Here is a 16853-nt window from a genome sequence, read left to right on the forward strand (position 1 = left end):
ATGGTAAAGGGCTTGATTCCCATTTGTTGTAATGCATCGCATTTATTATAATTTGTTTACATACAATAAAGTAATAACCTTCTATAACAGTACAAACGCCGTGGTCTGATTGCCTGAGGATTTCTAATTCCAACATTTTTTTGTTGATGCCCCGGCTGTATTGTAGCATCAAAAGCTTACTGTGCATTTTTTTATTTTTGTGAAGAGCTGCAAATACACTACTTTGCCGTGCAGTACAAGGAGAATGGCTTTCATTCCTATGGCTGGGGAAATGCAGCGCACAAAACAGACACTGCCAGCCGTTTTAACAGACAGCCCCCAGTATGCCAAAGCATACAAAAATACCAAACATCACTCGCTTTCTACCACCCTTTCACTCAAGTTTTGCATCTTCACTGGTGAGTAAAATGACTTCAAGATGATTTAAAGTCCATATATTTATACAATGTGTTTGTGTCTAGAATGTGTTTAAAGAGTGTGCGATTGTAATTTTAAGTTAAAACTATTAAAAAATACATTTTGGGGTGGCTTTCGGTATGAGTGCATTATCAGTTTTTGCTGCATTTCTGGGACAGGAGATTACTGTGTATGATGATGTTATTACATTGGGCATTTTACTAGTCATTCCAATTTTTACCTTAATATGGAAGAGTTTGGGAAAGCCTGTGTCAAACTGTATAGGTGTACCTAATGTACTGGTTGGATAGTAAATTGAACTGAATACATTTCCCCTACTTGTAGCCCCACGATCATTTCAACGCCAATTTTGTGGCGACCCCTCCCCAAGACGACATGTCTCACTGATAAACAATTGCATTATAAAACCCAGAAAGAGGTCATGTTGATTGCCGAAAATCAAATTCCACAAGCGTTTTTGAGGAAAGCTGCTACATACCGGTCTGAATCTCCGGTGGCTGAAAGCCAACAGATTCCACGTAGCTTTGGAGGACTGACTCACAACACATGAGATGTTGTATAATCCAAGTTGCAATGGAAAAAAACACGTGCCTTGCTTTTGAATCGAGAATTTTAGTAAATCACAACATGTGTCTTTGTTACACCTGCACGTTGAACTGTCAACTCCTACGAGTCCTTACATCGAAGCGACTATACCGTACACGCGGACAAGGTCGAATCGGACGTCGCGCACTCACTGGAGAGCTCGTTGTGGATGAGTTCGGCGAAGCTGGGGTCGTCGCCCCACCAGAAGAGCCAGAGCTCCCTGCGACCGGGCGTGTGGTGCCGCCGCCACACGCTCAGCACGTCGGCCGCCATGCACCGGCTGAAGCTGCATAAGATGGGGTCCTCCTCGGTCACGGGGAAGAGGATGGGCGACGACGTAGGCCCTTCCCACACAAAGCGTCGCCATTTTATCCCGGTCAAATCAGCCTAAAAAGGAAGGGAAAGGGATTCACGTGAGGCTGAAGACGAAATATAATTCCCTAGCCCAGATACAATCCCTCTCCTATCTTTCTCTGCCTACTGTCCCTGACCTCTGTCACTCTCTCCTCACAACGGGTCGAGGCAGATGACCACCCACACCGACTCTAGGGTGTGTATGAGCTCTTTTCCTTAGGGGGAAGTTTTTACTTGCCAGAGAGCATACTTCATGTATAAAGTCCATTGAGATAAATTAATTCCGTTGTGAAATGACACTATACATGCAGTACTGTGCTTATGATTTCAAAATATAATGTAAAAAAACTTGACTGAAAAGTGAGGTGTGGGGATGACCTGCCAAAGATGATGATGATACGTTACGTTTATGAGTTCCAAGAGAGTACAAGTTAGTGCGTTTGTGTGTGAAAAGACATGCCCTAAACCTCAGACTCTTCACTAAGATTGCACCACCGATGAACGAAGGTTAATGTAACTGCAGCAATGTTACTACTTTGTGGTAGCATGCTTAGAACACCTGCAAATAATGGTTTATAGCTTAGCTAGAGGAGCATGGATGCAAACAATATCGCATTGAAAACACCTTTGCAGTTTCTTTTAAATGCTATTTTTTCCACTGGATATTTTAGCTTTTTTTTTACAATTTTTATTTTTTTTTTCTACATAAAATGTGTTTTTCACACAAATAAAGCGAGAAAGGTTAGGGGAAATAACTATCCAGATGTACAATTTTGTTCATTCCACACAATGCTACATCCATCCATTTTCTCGAGCTCTTATCCTCATTTGGGTCAAGGGTGAGACGGAACCTGTGACAGGTGAATCTGGGCGAGAAGCCAGGCACACCCTCAAAACTGGTCGCCAGTTGAACGACTAAACAAACAACCATTCAAACTCACATTAATGGACAATTTCAGGTATTGAATTAAAATAACATCCATGTACTTGAAACCCTAACCACGGGGAGTACACACAAACTCCACACCGAAATGCTAGAGTCTAACCCAGAACCTCAGCATGATGAGGCAGATTTAATTGGCACTCCGTAATTAACATCCATTCATCAATTTTCTGTAGCACTTAACTACCCTGAGGTCGCAGGCGTGCTGGTGCCGAACCCAGCTATCTTTCTGCCAGGCGCAGGGTACCCCTTAACTGGTCACTAGCCAATCGCAGGCCACACAGAAACAAATAAACATTCCTACCTACGGACAATGTAGAGTTTTCAATCAACCTACTACGCATGGAATTGAATTGATACAGTCAACATACAGTCATAATGAGCAGCTGTAAGAGTGAAATTCACAAAATAAACAAACATGTTTTGAAAATGACATGCACAATCAAAATGAATAATGTGCCAAAGTTGGCAGCGCACACGTCCGTAGAACCTGATTAGTGGGGTGAAACGTTTCACAGCTGACAGGCTCATCTAACACTACATAGTGTTTGTCTTGCAACTTGCTCGTAATTATTGCTAATGTCAGCGTATTGTGTGCACCCGACGCAGCGTACGAGCCCTATTCTCAAGGCAAGTGGGCACCACTTGGCCCCGCAGTGTGTGTGTGTGTGTGTGTGTGTGCTGCTCCTATTATGGAAGTTGGCCGAGATCACGATTTGCAAGTTGGAGGCCCCGATGCCTTCACGCCAGTCTGCAAGTGACGTTACAAAGCTCGGGCAGGCTGATTAGCCAAAATGGCTTTCTGTGGCCTCAGCGGGCGCAGCTAACGAGCTAGGCTAAGCTACGCGGTCTTACCAGGCAGAAGAGGTTGGAGTGGCAGTCCTCCAAACTGGCCCCGTTTGGAACAAAGCACGAACTCATCCTTGTCACTGCGTCCTCGGAACCTTGAAGTCCATCGTCTCACACAAGAACTGCTCGGGAGGTGGTGGGGGGCGAGGGGAGGGGGGGTAAGCGCTTGAGCCGGAGAAGCGCTAGTGTTTTACTGCTCCTACGACTAGCCGCCGCTAGTCAGGCAGATAACTTCGAGCCGGGGCTAGCCACCGCTAAGCCAACGTTATAGATCGCATCGACCGGAAAGACAAGCATCGAGCTCAACGATTTGAAATGTATGGTCCGCTGCGAGCTACATTACCGTAAATATACAAATAGCACGAGTTAACATGACCCGGATTGACTGGCGCTGACTAAGTGATATTCGCCGTCTGAAAACGGGGGAGCTCGGAAAGTCAAAAGAAAAACTTCAGCCCCGGGAGCGCTAATGCTAATGGCCGCTAGCCGATCTGAAACAATTTCAAGGCAAAAGAACTCTGTGTGTCTGTCTGTGTGTATGTCTGTCGCTCTCTCTCCCCTCCCCCTGGTCTCGGCTAGCCTGCTAGCAGACGAGCTAACATGCCAGAGGTCCACAACGCGAGCCTACAGAAAACAATTAGCTCCACCGCCCCCCGCTTCCCTAACAAGCACCATGATGCTCCCCGTGACGATTCCGCGAAAAACGGCCCCCGGAGAAAGGACGCAAACGGCGAGGCTACTCATCGGCTTGCGCACCCCCCTGCTCGCGATCCGCGGCTCCAGCAGCAGATTTCCATTATTTCAGCTCATGGATTGAATTCTTTAATGGCGGCCAGGAGGACAAGTCTGCCTCTCGGCTGTGATTGGCCGATCGCCGCTAATGGGGGCGTCATCGGGCTCCAAGTAGCTCCATGACTTCACAGTTTACCAAGATGAAAGCTCCACTTGCATCTGTCATACGACTGTCACCGGTGCTCACCACCTCAGTGATGACTCTCGGCCAACACGTTGCTCACTACAACTACGTTTTCATGTGATGGTGTGAAGTGAACGCACGTTGTTCTGCACCGAAAAGTTGCCTTTATATTCTGATTATTTCTCGGCGTCCTACGCTTCTTCTACACCGATTCGAAGGATGCCAACTTTTGACACATTCACCAAAAATTCAGGACATGTTTGTCTTACAATTTTCCCCCAAAAAATAATAATGAAAAACAGTTACCCTGGAACTTCTCATTTTTCACCCAAAACCTTTTCCTTCCTAACAAAAAATAAACAATAGCAAAAAGTTTCCCATCATGTCGATTCCAGATTCAATCTGCTCATGTCATTCAAAACATTTTGAATACAATTTCCACATGCCAATAATTTCCAGTCTTACAAAATGTTCACTCAAAAATCCTTAAAATTAGTAGTACAATATAATTTGAATAGATATAGTTTTCACTTGAATCATTCCAATTTTAAAATATTTTTCTCATTGCACACTCCACCATAAAATTACATCACATCATTATTCAAGCCGCTTATCCTCACGGGGGTTGCAGGAAAGCTGGACCCTATCCCAGTTAGCTTCGGGCGAAAGGTGGACTACACCCTGAACTGGTCGCCAGTCAGTCACAGTTCAGATATCGACACCATCACTGAGCGGCAATCGATCCCATGCTGCCCGCACCAAAGTCAGGAGTGTGTATCACTACACCATCAGTAACTCCCCAAAATTCCCACATGTTAGATGTAATTAATTATCACTCCAACAAAAACTTCCACATTTCTGACAAATTCCAACTTCAAAATATTTTTTCATATTCCCAGAACTTCTATAATCTCCAAATTTTACATTTTTAAAAGTACATTTCACAAATTTTCGGAAAAAAATGGTCCCACATTTAGGTGAAATTTTCCAAGATTTCCTCCAAGTTCCATTTTCTTGATCCATACAAACTATTCCAATGTTTTTATTTATTTATTTAATGTCACCTTCTAAGAACTCCAGGTACCTTCTGAAAATTCCCAAGTTGTCACAATAAGATCCTCACATCTAAAAGATATTTCGTATAGGTTTGTGAAAAATACGGCCCGGGGGCCAGAACTGGCCTGTTAGGTGGTCCAATCTGGACGAATCAATTATTTTCGGACACAAATACGTTTTGCTGCATTTTGTCCACTGGAGGTCGCACTGACCATCACATAAACGACCACTTAGTCCTGAAATAACATTCTAGAATTGGCTACAATTTAGGATTTGACACCTGAGAACTTGAACTTGAACTTATGAAGGTTAAAAGATAAGTTTCAGGAGCCAAGTATGTCTACTTTGTGAAAAAGTTTTTGTGAACTTTTGGGGAAAGTGTTGCAGCCATAAAATTATAAATTAATGATAACGACATGTTTATTAGTATGAACATTAAATATCTATCTTTGTAGCTTATTCAATTAAATATAGGTTGACTATAATTTCAAAATCATTGTATTCTGTTTTTATTTGATCAACACAACGTCCCAATTTCATTGGAGTTGCTATTATATTTCTGCATATAAGAATTTTAAGATATTGGCACCATATTACAGCATTCACATTTTTAATTTTTAAAACAATTAACATTTTTTAAATATAATGTATGAATATTTAGAAACATGCATAATTATTATTATTATATCAAATTGTAAATAATACTCTATTTCATCCAGCCATTTTCTTTACCGCTTATCCTCACAAGGGTCGTGGGGAGTGGTGGAGCATATCTCCGCTATCAACGGGCATGAGGCGGGGTACACCCTGAACTGGTTGCCAGCCAATCGCAGGGCACATTGAGACAACTAGCTGCATTTACAATCACACAAGCAAACTCCATACAGGGGGGGCTGGGATTAAACCCAGGTCCTCAGAACTGTGAGGCCAACGCTTTAGCAGCTGTGCCACCATGCCACCCATAACACTTTATTTGTCATACAAAATATAGATGGGTACAATATAATTTGAATCCAATGTTATACTTTACCACATATTTAAGTTATAGTTGACAAAATATTGTGATATAGAAAAGTATATAAAGGTGCCATATCATGTACCCTTTCTTGTAACTTTGCCGCATATTTCGAAATATTGATGATCTGTATACTTCACATGATATAGGAAAAACAAAGACTCCGTATCAAAAAATACATTTGTGTTGCTGTTCAATGAAACGGGAGTCCAAAATCACAGGTTTTCGTGTCAAAATGTGAACATATGTAATTTTCATAAGCAGAACATGCTGATAGATTTGTCATGAAACACAATATATGTCTGCACATGTGCACCCTCTCCCCTACCCTGAAAGGTGTATTCAATTTTTCCAGTAAATATTTACGTGCCTGATGACGCATTACAGCGTAAATCACCGACGTCATAGTGTAATTTCCAAATCCACCGGGCGGAGACTTTTTGACGTTGGCAGTATCGTGCCCTCCTGGTAGGTGGAGAAAGAATAGGGGGCGGGACTTCCGGCGACTGCAGCGCCACAATCGACATGTCAACAACATGCCGGAGTGCAGTCGAGAAACGCAAACTGCGGACGGGACGGGACGCAGACCACAAACACAACGAGAAACGAGGGCGTCACACAACATCGTGTCTACTGTCTCTCAATTGGCAGATGATAATCTGACACTTGTGCGGGTAGGAACCTCCTGAACGCGGAAGTGGTACAACAAAATAAGGTTTCCTTGATGTGTACGGCATTAGCCACACTTGCGCAAAAATGACAGCAAAAATAGCGCTATGATATTTATTGTCAACATTAAATATTCCCACATGTCTGTTGTACTTACTGAATGCAAACTTTTCATTATTTTTTGTGTTCCATCGCAATGTGACATTTCCAAACTAATGATGAATGTTTGCACCTGTTTTCTGACATAAGCCGGACCAAGCCATTTACTGTTTTGTAATCAACTTATGGAAAAATGAAAAAAAAAAATAGTTTAATCCATTATCAAAATAGTGTTTTTTTTTGCAGCCATAGTATAAATAACCTTCATATGAAGTTTTACGTGAAGCAGCCTTAGACCTGAATATCAAACTAGTAGTCCTTCGCATTAATCGGTACCTAAGAAGTACCTCTCAGTTTCATAAATGTTGCTGAGGATCCCAGCTAACGTACAGTTAACATAAAAATCAACAATCGACGAGTCAATCGTGACCGTCCTGCATGGCACATGCATATTTTTGGAAATTGGAAGGAAGCTGAAGCACCAGAAAAAAAAAGAAAAAAAAACGAAGCAAGGACAAGGAGAACATCCATATATCTGATGCTTTATGCACAACGTTTTGTATACTGCTTTTGTGATACTGTCATAATCCAACTTTTATCTCCCACACAGAGCATAAGTGGCGGACTCGCGCTTGCTGGGGTGATCGTCATAGCGAGGAGCATCAAACTGGTAAGTGTTCGTACACGCGGCACTTCTATCCATCCATCCATCCATCCATCCATCCATCCATCCATCCATCCATCCATTATCTACTGCTTTTCCGGGTCGGGTCGCTGGGAAAGTAGCTTCGGCAGGGATACCCACACTTCCCTTTCCCCAGCCACTTCTTCCAGCTCTTCCGGAAGGATCCTGAGGCGTTCCCAAGCCAGCCAAGAGACATAGTCTCTCCAGCATGTCCTGGGTCGTCCTCGGGGTCTCTTTCCTGTGGGACATGCCTGGAACACCTCACCAGGGAGGCATCCCAATCAAATGCCCCAGCCACTTAATCTGGCTTCTCTCAATGCGGAGGAGTAGCGGCTCGACACTGAGCCCCTCCCGGATGACCGAGCGTCTCACCCTATCTCTAAGGGAGAGCCCGGACAGCCTGCGGAGGAAACTCATTTCGGGTGCTTGTATCTCGGATCTTGTTCTTTCGGTCACGACCCACAGCTCATGCCCATAGGTGAGGGTAGGAACGTAGATCGACTGGTAAATTAAGAGCTTCGCCTTTCGAGTTAGCTCCCTCTTGACCACAACGGACCGATACCAAGTCCACATCACTGCAAATGGTGCACCGATCCGTCTGTCGATCTCCCGATCCTATTCTTCCCTCACTCGTGAACAAGACCCCAAGATACTTGAACTCCTCCACTTGGGGAAGGATCTCATCCCCGACCTGAAGAGGGCATGCCACCCTTTTCCGATTGAGGACCATAGTCTCAAATTTGGAGGTGCTGGTTCTCATCCCAGCCGGTTCACACTTGGATGCGAATCGCTCCAGTGAGAGTTGGAGATCATGGCTTGATGTAGCCAACAGAACCACATCATCTGCAAAGAGCAGAGATGCGATGCTGAGGCCACCAAACCGGACACCCTCTACGCCTCTGCTGCGCCTAGAAATTCTGTCCATAAAAATTATGAAGAAAATCGGTGACAAAGGGCGGAGTCCAAGTCTCACTGGAAACGAGTCCGACTTATTGCCGGCAATGTGGTCCAAACTCTGACAGCGGTCATACAGGGACCGAACAGCTCGTATCAGAGTTTGGTCCACACAGCATTTAAACACTGGAATTCTACAAAAACTGGATATACAATTTGGAGTTCAACCAGATTTTTGAGGAAATAAGCAAAGTCAGTGGAGTGGTGGTTTGGGGGTCTGCCTCACAGGTCTGAGGACCGGAGTTCAAAATCCCGGCCCGCCTCTTCGGAGTTTGCATGTTCTCCCTGTCCCTGCGTGGATTTTCTCCGGGCACTCCAGTTTCATCCCGCATCCCCAAAACATACATTGATTGGAGATTCTAGATAACCCGTAAGTGTGAATGGTTGTTTGTTTTTATGTCCGCTGTAATTGACTGGCGACTGGTTCAGGGTGTACCCCGCCTCCTGGCCGTAGATAGCTGAGATAGGCTCCAGCACTCCTGTGACCCGTGTGAGTATAAGCGGCTCTGATCATGGATGGATAGTGACTTGAAAAGGCAACATTTGATAAAGCCGTGCATTGGACGGTACCTTGTGCCCGCATACTTAACATTTTGGCTGGTGTTTATGTGCGTATACAGTTTAAAAAATATGCATGAAAATCATATATGGTCTCTTCTTCAGATCACCAAATTCCAATCAGTGTCTGAGATCCCAACTCGTTTCATAGCCAGCAACGTCAGCCTGCGCGGGAGGGTTCATTCTGTCACTGATCAGTGCCTCCAAGTGGATCATGTGCCCATATACCTGCCGCTGCTCTCACCTCTACTAACCAAACACAAAGGTCATCCGCATGACACCCGCTCCTTCACTTAAATGTGTTAGAAATGCTGGAAAATATTAAGCATTAAAATCCACACAAACACATTGTGACTTTCAGCATTATTGCTCAATGTGGGATCACAGGTTTCCTCTTCTAATGTCACTGTGACATTTTTAGTGTGTTTAAAGCACGCTAGCTGTCTTATCAAATCATGGTTGCCGGTATTGTGTGTGTGTGTGGTGTGTGTGTGTGTGTTGTGTGTGTGCTCCATCAGCCTTGTGAAGGACAAACATTGACTATCATGCCATGAGATTTGCTGACTGTTCAGATGTGCATGTCACGCATGTTCACAAGGACGAACTGCATTAGAGTAAACGTGTACCTTATATCTCGGCTATGTCATTGCGCTACATACAAAATCCAATAATTACCACGGTGAACCCCTATTATTCACGGGGAATAGGGAACAAGCCCTACCGTGAATGGCGAAACTCTTTGAGTAATCGACGGCGCACCCCTGGAAAAAAAAAGGTTTATATGCCACAAAAAGCAGAGGATCGTTAAGCCTGAACAAAATGCTTCTACACAATCATAAACCCACAGAACACAAATGGCTGTATTCAGTAGTTAAATTATTCAACACAACCAGACCACATTCACGGTGAATGACTGGTTTGCACATCTCCCTCACAGTCCTGAGGTTAAAATTCGGCCTGGCCTCTGTGGAGTTTGCATGTTCTCCCCGTGCCTGTGTGGCTTTTCACTGGGCACTCCGGTTTCCTGCCACGTCCCCAAAACACGCTAACCCTAGGTTGACAGAAGACTCTAAATTAAATTAAGGTATAAATGTGAGCGCTAATGGTTGTTTATGTGTGTCCTGCGATTGGCTGGAAACCAGTTCAGGGTGCATCCCGCCTCCTGCGCGATGACTGCTGGGATTGGCTCCAGTGCTCCCACGACACACGTGAGGATAAGTGGCTCAGAAAATGGATGGATTATATCATAACAATTCCGTGATGCATTTGAAACATATCCTTGGGTTCTTAACATGTCTATAGAATACTTTTGTTAAAATACACCAAGAATCAATTATTATATACCACTTAACGCACCCTACTTCTCTCTTACTTACTTACTACTTACTTAGATACTTTAACTCCATCCCTTGTACTGCTTTGCCAACAGTGTGTGGCTTCAGTTGCCATGACGACCAAGGGCAGCGCTAGGGCATTGCAAGTTGATTTGGGGAGTGAGTGTGGGGGAAAAGCTCACATCCATAAAGATAGTAACAGAATTTTCACTCACTTCATACACTACACTTGTCAGCCAGTGTGCGCCCATTGAATATCTACGGATTATCAGACGCTAGCAATGTTAGCTAATGCTAATCCAACAAAACTTCATGTAACCAGACATACCGTTTGGCTTTGACAGTGTTAGTGTAGTGGAGTGTAGTTTTGTTTGAAAGTGACACCTCTTTACGCAGCTTAACTGCCAAGTTTTGGGCAGAGAATCTCAATGTGGGCCGGGGGGGGGGGGGGGGTCTCATGTAAATGATCTGAATTGTATTTATTCTGTAATATGTCCCTACTAAAAAAAAGTAATAGCTCACCTGTTTCGAACAAGCTGCAACTTTTGCACCATGACTGACTTTGATTAAAAAGAAGAACACTTGTGAGGATGCGGAGAGGTGCGGTTTCTAAGCAGAAACATGGAAGAAAGAAATTATTGGAGGCCTGTAGTGCCTGTTTTTAAGCAGTTTAAGGGATGATGTCAGATCAATCTCATTGGACAGCTGGTAAATGCTTTGAGGCTGTACCATGACATCATTCCTGAATTAATTCTGAGAGCCTGGGAATTGAATAAAACTATCAACATTTAACTATAATACATTAACAGCATGAGAGAGAAATCAAGGAGGAACGTTGGACAACTGGTTAGCACATCTGCCTCACAGTTCTGAGGTTCAAATCCGGCCTCGCCTGTGTGGAGTTTGCATGTTCTCCCCATGCCTGCGTGGGTTTTCTCCGGGTATTCTGGTTTCCTCCCACATCCCTTAAACATGCATGGGCATAGATTTATTCAAGACTCTAAATTGCCCATAAGTGTGAATATGTGCGAATGGTTGCTTGTTTCTATGTGCTCCGCAATTGGTTGGCGACCAGATCAGGGTGTACCCCACCTCTAGTCCAGAATTAGCTGGGATAGGCTTCAGCACGCCAGTGAACCTAGTGACTATAAGCAGTACATAAAATGTATGAATGCATTTTATTCCACCCTGCATACATCAATATTTGCAATGGAAGTCTTATTTTTACACTTGTGTGACGGTTAAGAATATTGAAACACAAAATGTTGCTTTAAATTAAGATAGAGTTCTTTGCAGTTTAACGATTAACATGGGCTCACTTATTTTTACACTTGTATTACTTGAGAATATGAAAATCCAATTTAAAAGGGTATATTTTTAATTGATGAACTTTGTGTAAGAAGCTTGAAGTACAGTATTTACTTACAAAACAACACACCAAGATAGATAGAGTGCTAGCAGTCACTTTTAGTCACAGAGCCTTTACATTTCTGCTATGAAGCATTTTAGCTCAAACAGATAAAATTTATATGCGTTTATATAAACAATTGCACTTTAAATGATGGCCAGTGTGTACTGATTTCTAAGATCAGATCAACCACAACACTCTTTCTAAGTGGGTGGCATACTTGCGCATTCACATATCCCCGTTCTTTAATTTTACTTCCATTCTTAAAAGATTTTTTTTTTCCTCAATTAAATTTTATCAGTTATGACAGAAATGACCAACAGTAAGGAGTGTAGTATCTCATTTAAGTACAACACTTTTAGATCTTATCATATTGTGCCAGTTCACTGATTGTCCGTTGAATGCATTTAAATGTTGCGTTTTTTTGTCTGGCCAGGTGTTCCCACGTCCCCCTTGCTGGTGAAACTTGCTGGCGTGGACTTGACGGTGGAGGGCAAGTTATGGCTGCGGAGAAGAGTGCTTCCCTCTCAGATAGTGTGGTTGAAGCTGATCAGCCGACAGGACGATGCACTGCACTGTTTGGTGGCGCACAGCACGGTGAAGCACGTTTACCCCCCCCCCCCATTAAATAACAAGCCAAAAGAATGTTTGACCCCGTTGTCCTCCCTCCGTTTTTCAGCAGGGGTCGTCATGGGGCCGCTCTGTGAACGAGGAGGTCCTGCGCCTGGGCCTTGCCCGAAGGGCGCCTGTCGCCGGACTCTCGCAGCACTCTCGCCTCTACTGGCGTCTGCATCAGCGGCTGCACAGGGCAGAGGTCAAAGCGGAGAAGAAGAGGCTGGGCTTGTGGAGGGAAGACAGCCAATGGGAGAGGGCCGTCAAGGCTGTACGGGACAGTGCGTTATTCAGACTAATATGCAGGCTCTTTGGGAGGACCTGAGGATTCAATAAGAAACTTTTTTCTTTTCAATTGCTTTACATTTGAAGAAAGTATACAACCAGTTAAAAGTTGGAGCATTGTTTCTCATGCTATTGAATATGAAACTTACAAACATTTCCTTGGCAAGTGTCAGTACTTTTCTAGTTTTTTTTTATTTTTTGCACTACATTGCCTGTAAACGTTTAGTATAAGTACCCTCCTCATTCAAATTTCTCTCCGAAGCTGAAAATTCTCAACTTTTTTGTGAGTTCCATTTGTTTGTGTTGCTGTGGCCACTGCGTAGTCCTCTTGTGATTACTGTTGCTATAGAGCCACTAAATGGGAACTACAAAGCCTACTCAGGGCTATATTGGCCTCGCTCTCGCCCCATGGGAACCTTGTGTATGTGTGTGTCTACATGGGGGGGTCCTATTAGATGCATTAGCACTTAAACATAAGAAGAAAACGATGTCAACTAGCCCCAAATTAATGTGTTTTTAACTAATGAGAGTGATTAATAATAAGCAGAGCAAATTTGCCGTGTAGGCCTAAATGTGTTTGTATGCAGCTCAAAATGACACCTCACTGAGGCACTTCTGCAAATGAGACCACAGCGTGATCTGTCCCATGAGGGTGCACTGAAGCACTCAATCCCAATGAGCACACAAGGAGATTAGCAGCGGACGGGAGGCGGAGGAGGAGGAGGGTCACACTGGAGATTTTTTTTTTGTAGTCAAGCACAAAAGACGAGAGAGGAGGAGTCACCGGGGTAAGGGAAAGGGGGTAAGAGGGGTGTGAGGAAGGGGGAGGGGTGGATGGGTTGATGAATCAGTCAGGGGGTTCCTTTGTTGTGCAAATGTGGCAAGTGACTGTTAAGGCAAAGGCGGCTTGCCATTGGCTATCTAGTTTAAATTGTAAGGTGCATCTGTGGGCTGTCAGACTTTGAACTGTCACACGGGGAGGAGTGGGAGGGAAACCACGGTTGAGACGCACCAAGCCAAGTCTGCAGGGCACAGGAATGGGGGTCAATCAAAAACACTGGTGAGTGGACTCCAGTGTGGACTGAAGCACGGGGATGCGCGGTCATTTCACTCAGTGGATGAAAATATGTTGCGGGTTGTGAGGTCAAGGCTTGCTAAATTTGGTTAATCTGACATAATGAGAATTGCTGACTTAACTCATTGGAACATAGCAAGTTTTTCTACAAATAATGTGAATGTACATACACAATATTGTTAAGAGTATTTGGTCTCTGACCTCGACTCGTGATTTTAATTCATTTTAAATCCCTCTGCTATGATGTTGATGTAGCCTTTGTGGTTGTAACAGCTTCAACTCTTGTGGGAAGGTGTTCAACAAGGTTTAGGAGTGAGTCTATGGGAATCTTTAGCTCAATATGATCATACCTGAACCATATTTGTGAGGTTACACACTAATGTTGAACGAGAAGGCCTGGTTCACTGGCCACTGAAAAATCAACCCAAACGTGTTCTGTCGGGTTGAGGGCAGGATTCTGCACAGGCCAATCAAATTCATTAATACCGAATTCTCTCATTTCTATCTTGGCGGACTTGCTTTGTGCACTAGTGAAGATGCATGTTGGAAAAGAAGGATTCCATTGTCCAAAATCTAGTATGCTGAAGCATTGAGCGTTCCATTCACTACATGTCTGGGCTCATATTTTGGAGCTTGGCAATTTTGTGGGAACAGTTCAGAGGTGGCTTCATGCTGTTCCAAAATAACTGCGTCAGTGTACAAATCAAAGTTCATCAAGACAGATGAGAGAGTTTGATCTGGATGAATTTGATATGCCCACTTGATCCTCACCTCAACTTTGTAGAACACTTTTTGGATGAACTGAGTGTTAAGGCTTATCAAGGCACATCTGAGTCAGAGAAGGTGAGTGAATGCTTTTGGAATGCATTCAGGTATTTTTTTTTTAAGGAGGGCATTATCAACGATCAAAATATGAGCACTTTTGAACTTAGTGCTTTCCTACAGTATATGTTTTTCTTTAATTTTTTTCTTTTTTAAATAAAGAAAATGCTACATTCCTGACATCTTTTGCCAACACTTGAGATTTTTTTGTGTTCTTGCAGTCAACTGGTTGTTTGTGTTAAAAGTGTAACCCATCCATCCATTTTCCTTGCCGCTTATCCTCACAAGGGTCATGGAGCGTGCTGGAGCCTATGCCAGCTGTCAACGGGCAGGAGGTGGGGTACACCCTGAACTAGTCACCAGCCAATCGCAGGGCACATAGAGACAAACAGTCGCAACCCTAACCCTAATTTAGAGTGTCCAATTACTGTTGCATGTTTTTGGAATGTGGGAGGAAACCAGAGTGCCCAGGGGAAACCCACACAGGAACGGGGAGAACATGCCAAACTCCACACAGGCGGATCCGGGATTGAACCCGGGACCTCAGAACTGTGAGGCCAACACTTTCCAGCTGCCCCACCGTGCTGTAAAAATGTAATGTTACACCTATGTTTATATGTCTGCGAGCAGCCAGATATTCCTGCATGAGTTTATGTGTGGCTACATAATAAATAAAAATAATTCCTTAATTTGTTATACTGTTACCATAATGTGGAATATTTGATGCATTATTTTAGCCTTTTATATCTCCCACAGTAGGTAGTTGCAATATACTGCATTAAATGATGCATTAAACTAATAATTGTTATATAATTAATAAAATAATTAATGGAATTTTCACAATATCAGCTAATTAATAAATAAATAATACAATTAAAAACTGTGAAATCTACTCATTGATTTTAACATTAATCAAATAAACGGTTTATCAATCATAATTAAATATAAATAATGCAATTTAAGTAAAATGGTGGTAGACTGGGCAGCATGGTGGACCAGCTGGTAAAGTGTTCTCTCCGTGCCTGCGTGCGTTTTCTCGGGGTTTCCTCCCACGTCCCAAAAACATGCAACATTAATTGGGCACTCTAAATTGCCCCTAGGTGTGATTGTGAGTGCGGGTGTTTGTCTCGATGTGCCCTGCGATTGGCTAGCAATCAGTTCAGGATGTATCCTGCCTCTTGCCCCTTGACAGCTGGGATAGGCTCCAGCACTACCCGCGGCCGTCGCGAGGATAAGCGGCAAAGAAAATGGATGGATGGATGGATGGATGGATAGATGGATGGATGGATGGATGGTGGTAGACTCATTGATACATCTGCCTCACAGTTCTGAGGACCGGGGTTCAAATCAAATCCGCCTGTGCGGGGTTTGCATGTTACTCCCGTGTCGGTGTGGGTTTTCTCCGGGCACTCTGGTTCCTACTCACATCATTTAGGTCATTCGAATGCACTAAATTGGCCGTAGGTGTGAATGAGAGTAGGAATGGGTGGTTGTTTCTGTATGGCCTGTGATTGGCTGGCGACCAGTTCAGGGTGTACCGTGATAGTTGGGATAGGCTCCAGTCCTCCCTATCCCTGGATTTAATACATATTAATACAGACTTGTGTCCAAATACTTTTGTCCATAACAAATCCCTTCTCTTACTGTCACTTTCAGTGAATAACAATAGGAAATGAGTACATGTTTCACAGTAAATGTTTATTATTGTTCAGGGAAGTCTTTCCATCCTCGGGATCCTGACTTTCCATTTCTGGTAGATCCGCTTCAGGTTTTCCAGGTCACCGGTGATCCCGCACCAGGAGGAGCAGTGTTTGAATAAGGCACCATCCATGCTCGAGGTTGTGGTGCTGCTGGTGGTTGCCGCTTTGACCACACTCACCAGGGAAGTCTGGTGGGATACTCCTCACAAGTGAGATCAAAAAGCCAGTGGCCCCCCTCGCTGACTTGTGCGACATACAGTGGTGTTGCACACACTTTGGATGGATACCTGAAGAAGGAGTACACTTTTGAGGATGCCAGGACTTCACGAGAGAGCTGTCAAGAGCTGAAAAAGTAAGTAAACTAAGAAAAAAAAAAAAGCCCCACACTGCTTCACAAATGCTTTATTATTGGACGTTTTGGACAGTTTTGCACATTGCAATTACTTTAGTTGCACTTTTTCTTTGAAGCTACTGTCAACAACAGTTTAGCTTGTAGCCTGGTTGTGCCTATTATGTG

General features: G+C 43.7%; 3 protein-coding genes across 4 annotated transcripts in view; 2 read left to right on the plus strand and 1 right to left on the minus strand.

Moving 5' to 3' along the window:
• LOC133504615 (mediator of RNA polymerase II transcription subunit 13-like) overlaps positions 1-4157 on the minus strand; it is a 28420-nt gene extending 24263 nt beyond the window's left edge. For both annotated transcript variants that reach the window (XM_061827047.1, XM_061827046.1), the window contains exons 1-2: positions 3155-4157; positions 1155-1389 (exon numbers count right to left, since the gene is read on the minus strand). In XM_061827047.1, the coding sequence (XP_061683031.1) occupies positions 1155-1389; positions 3155-3220 (301 nt within the window). In that variant the 5' untranslated portion in view covers positions 3221-4157. The remainder of the gene's footprint in view (positions 1-1154; positions 1390-3154) is intronic.
• A 2419-nt stretch (positions 4158-6576) lies between these two features.
• Positions 6577-12893, plus strand: c18h3orf33 (c18h3orf33 homolog (H. sapiens)). Its single transcript, XM_061827357.1, has 5 exons — positions 6577-6809; positions 7514-7573; positions 9206-9365; positions 12279-12439; positions 12522-12893. Exons 1-5 carry the CDS (start codon positions 6672-6674, stop codon positions 12777-12779), a joined length of 777 nt encoding a protein of 258 aa, XP_061683341.1. The 5' UTR covers positions 6577-6671; the 3' UTR covers positions 12780-12893.
• A 728-nt stretch (positions 12894-13621) lies between these two features.
• The window catches only part of plch1 (phospholipase C, eta 1), a 73017-nt gene continuing 69785 nt past the window's right edge, over positions 13622-16853 (plus strand). The window contains exons 1-2 of the mRNA XM_061827356.1: positions 13622-13799; positions 16394-16688. The gene's annotated coding sequence lies outside the window, so the exon portion shown is untranslated. The remainder of the gene's footprint in view (positions 13800-16393; positions 16689-16853) is intronic.

This window comes from Syngnathoides biaculeatus, chromosome 8 (genome assembly GCF_019802595.1).
Source record: "Syngnathoides biaculeatus isolate LvHL_M chromosome 8, ASM1980259v1, whole genome shotgun sequence".
Classification (NCBI taxonomy): domain Eukaryota; kingdom Metazoa; phylum Chordata; class Actinopteri; order Syngnathiformes; family Syngnathidae; genus Syngnathoides; species Syngnathoides biaculeatus.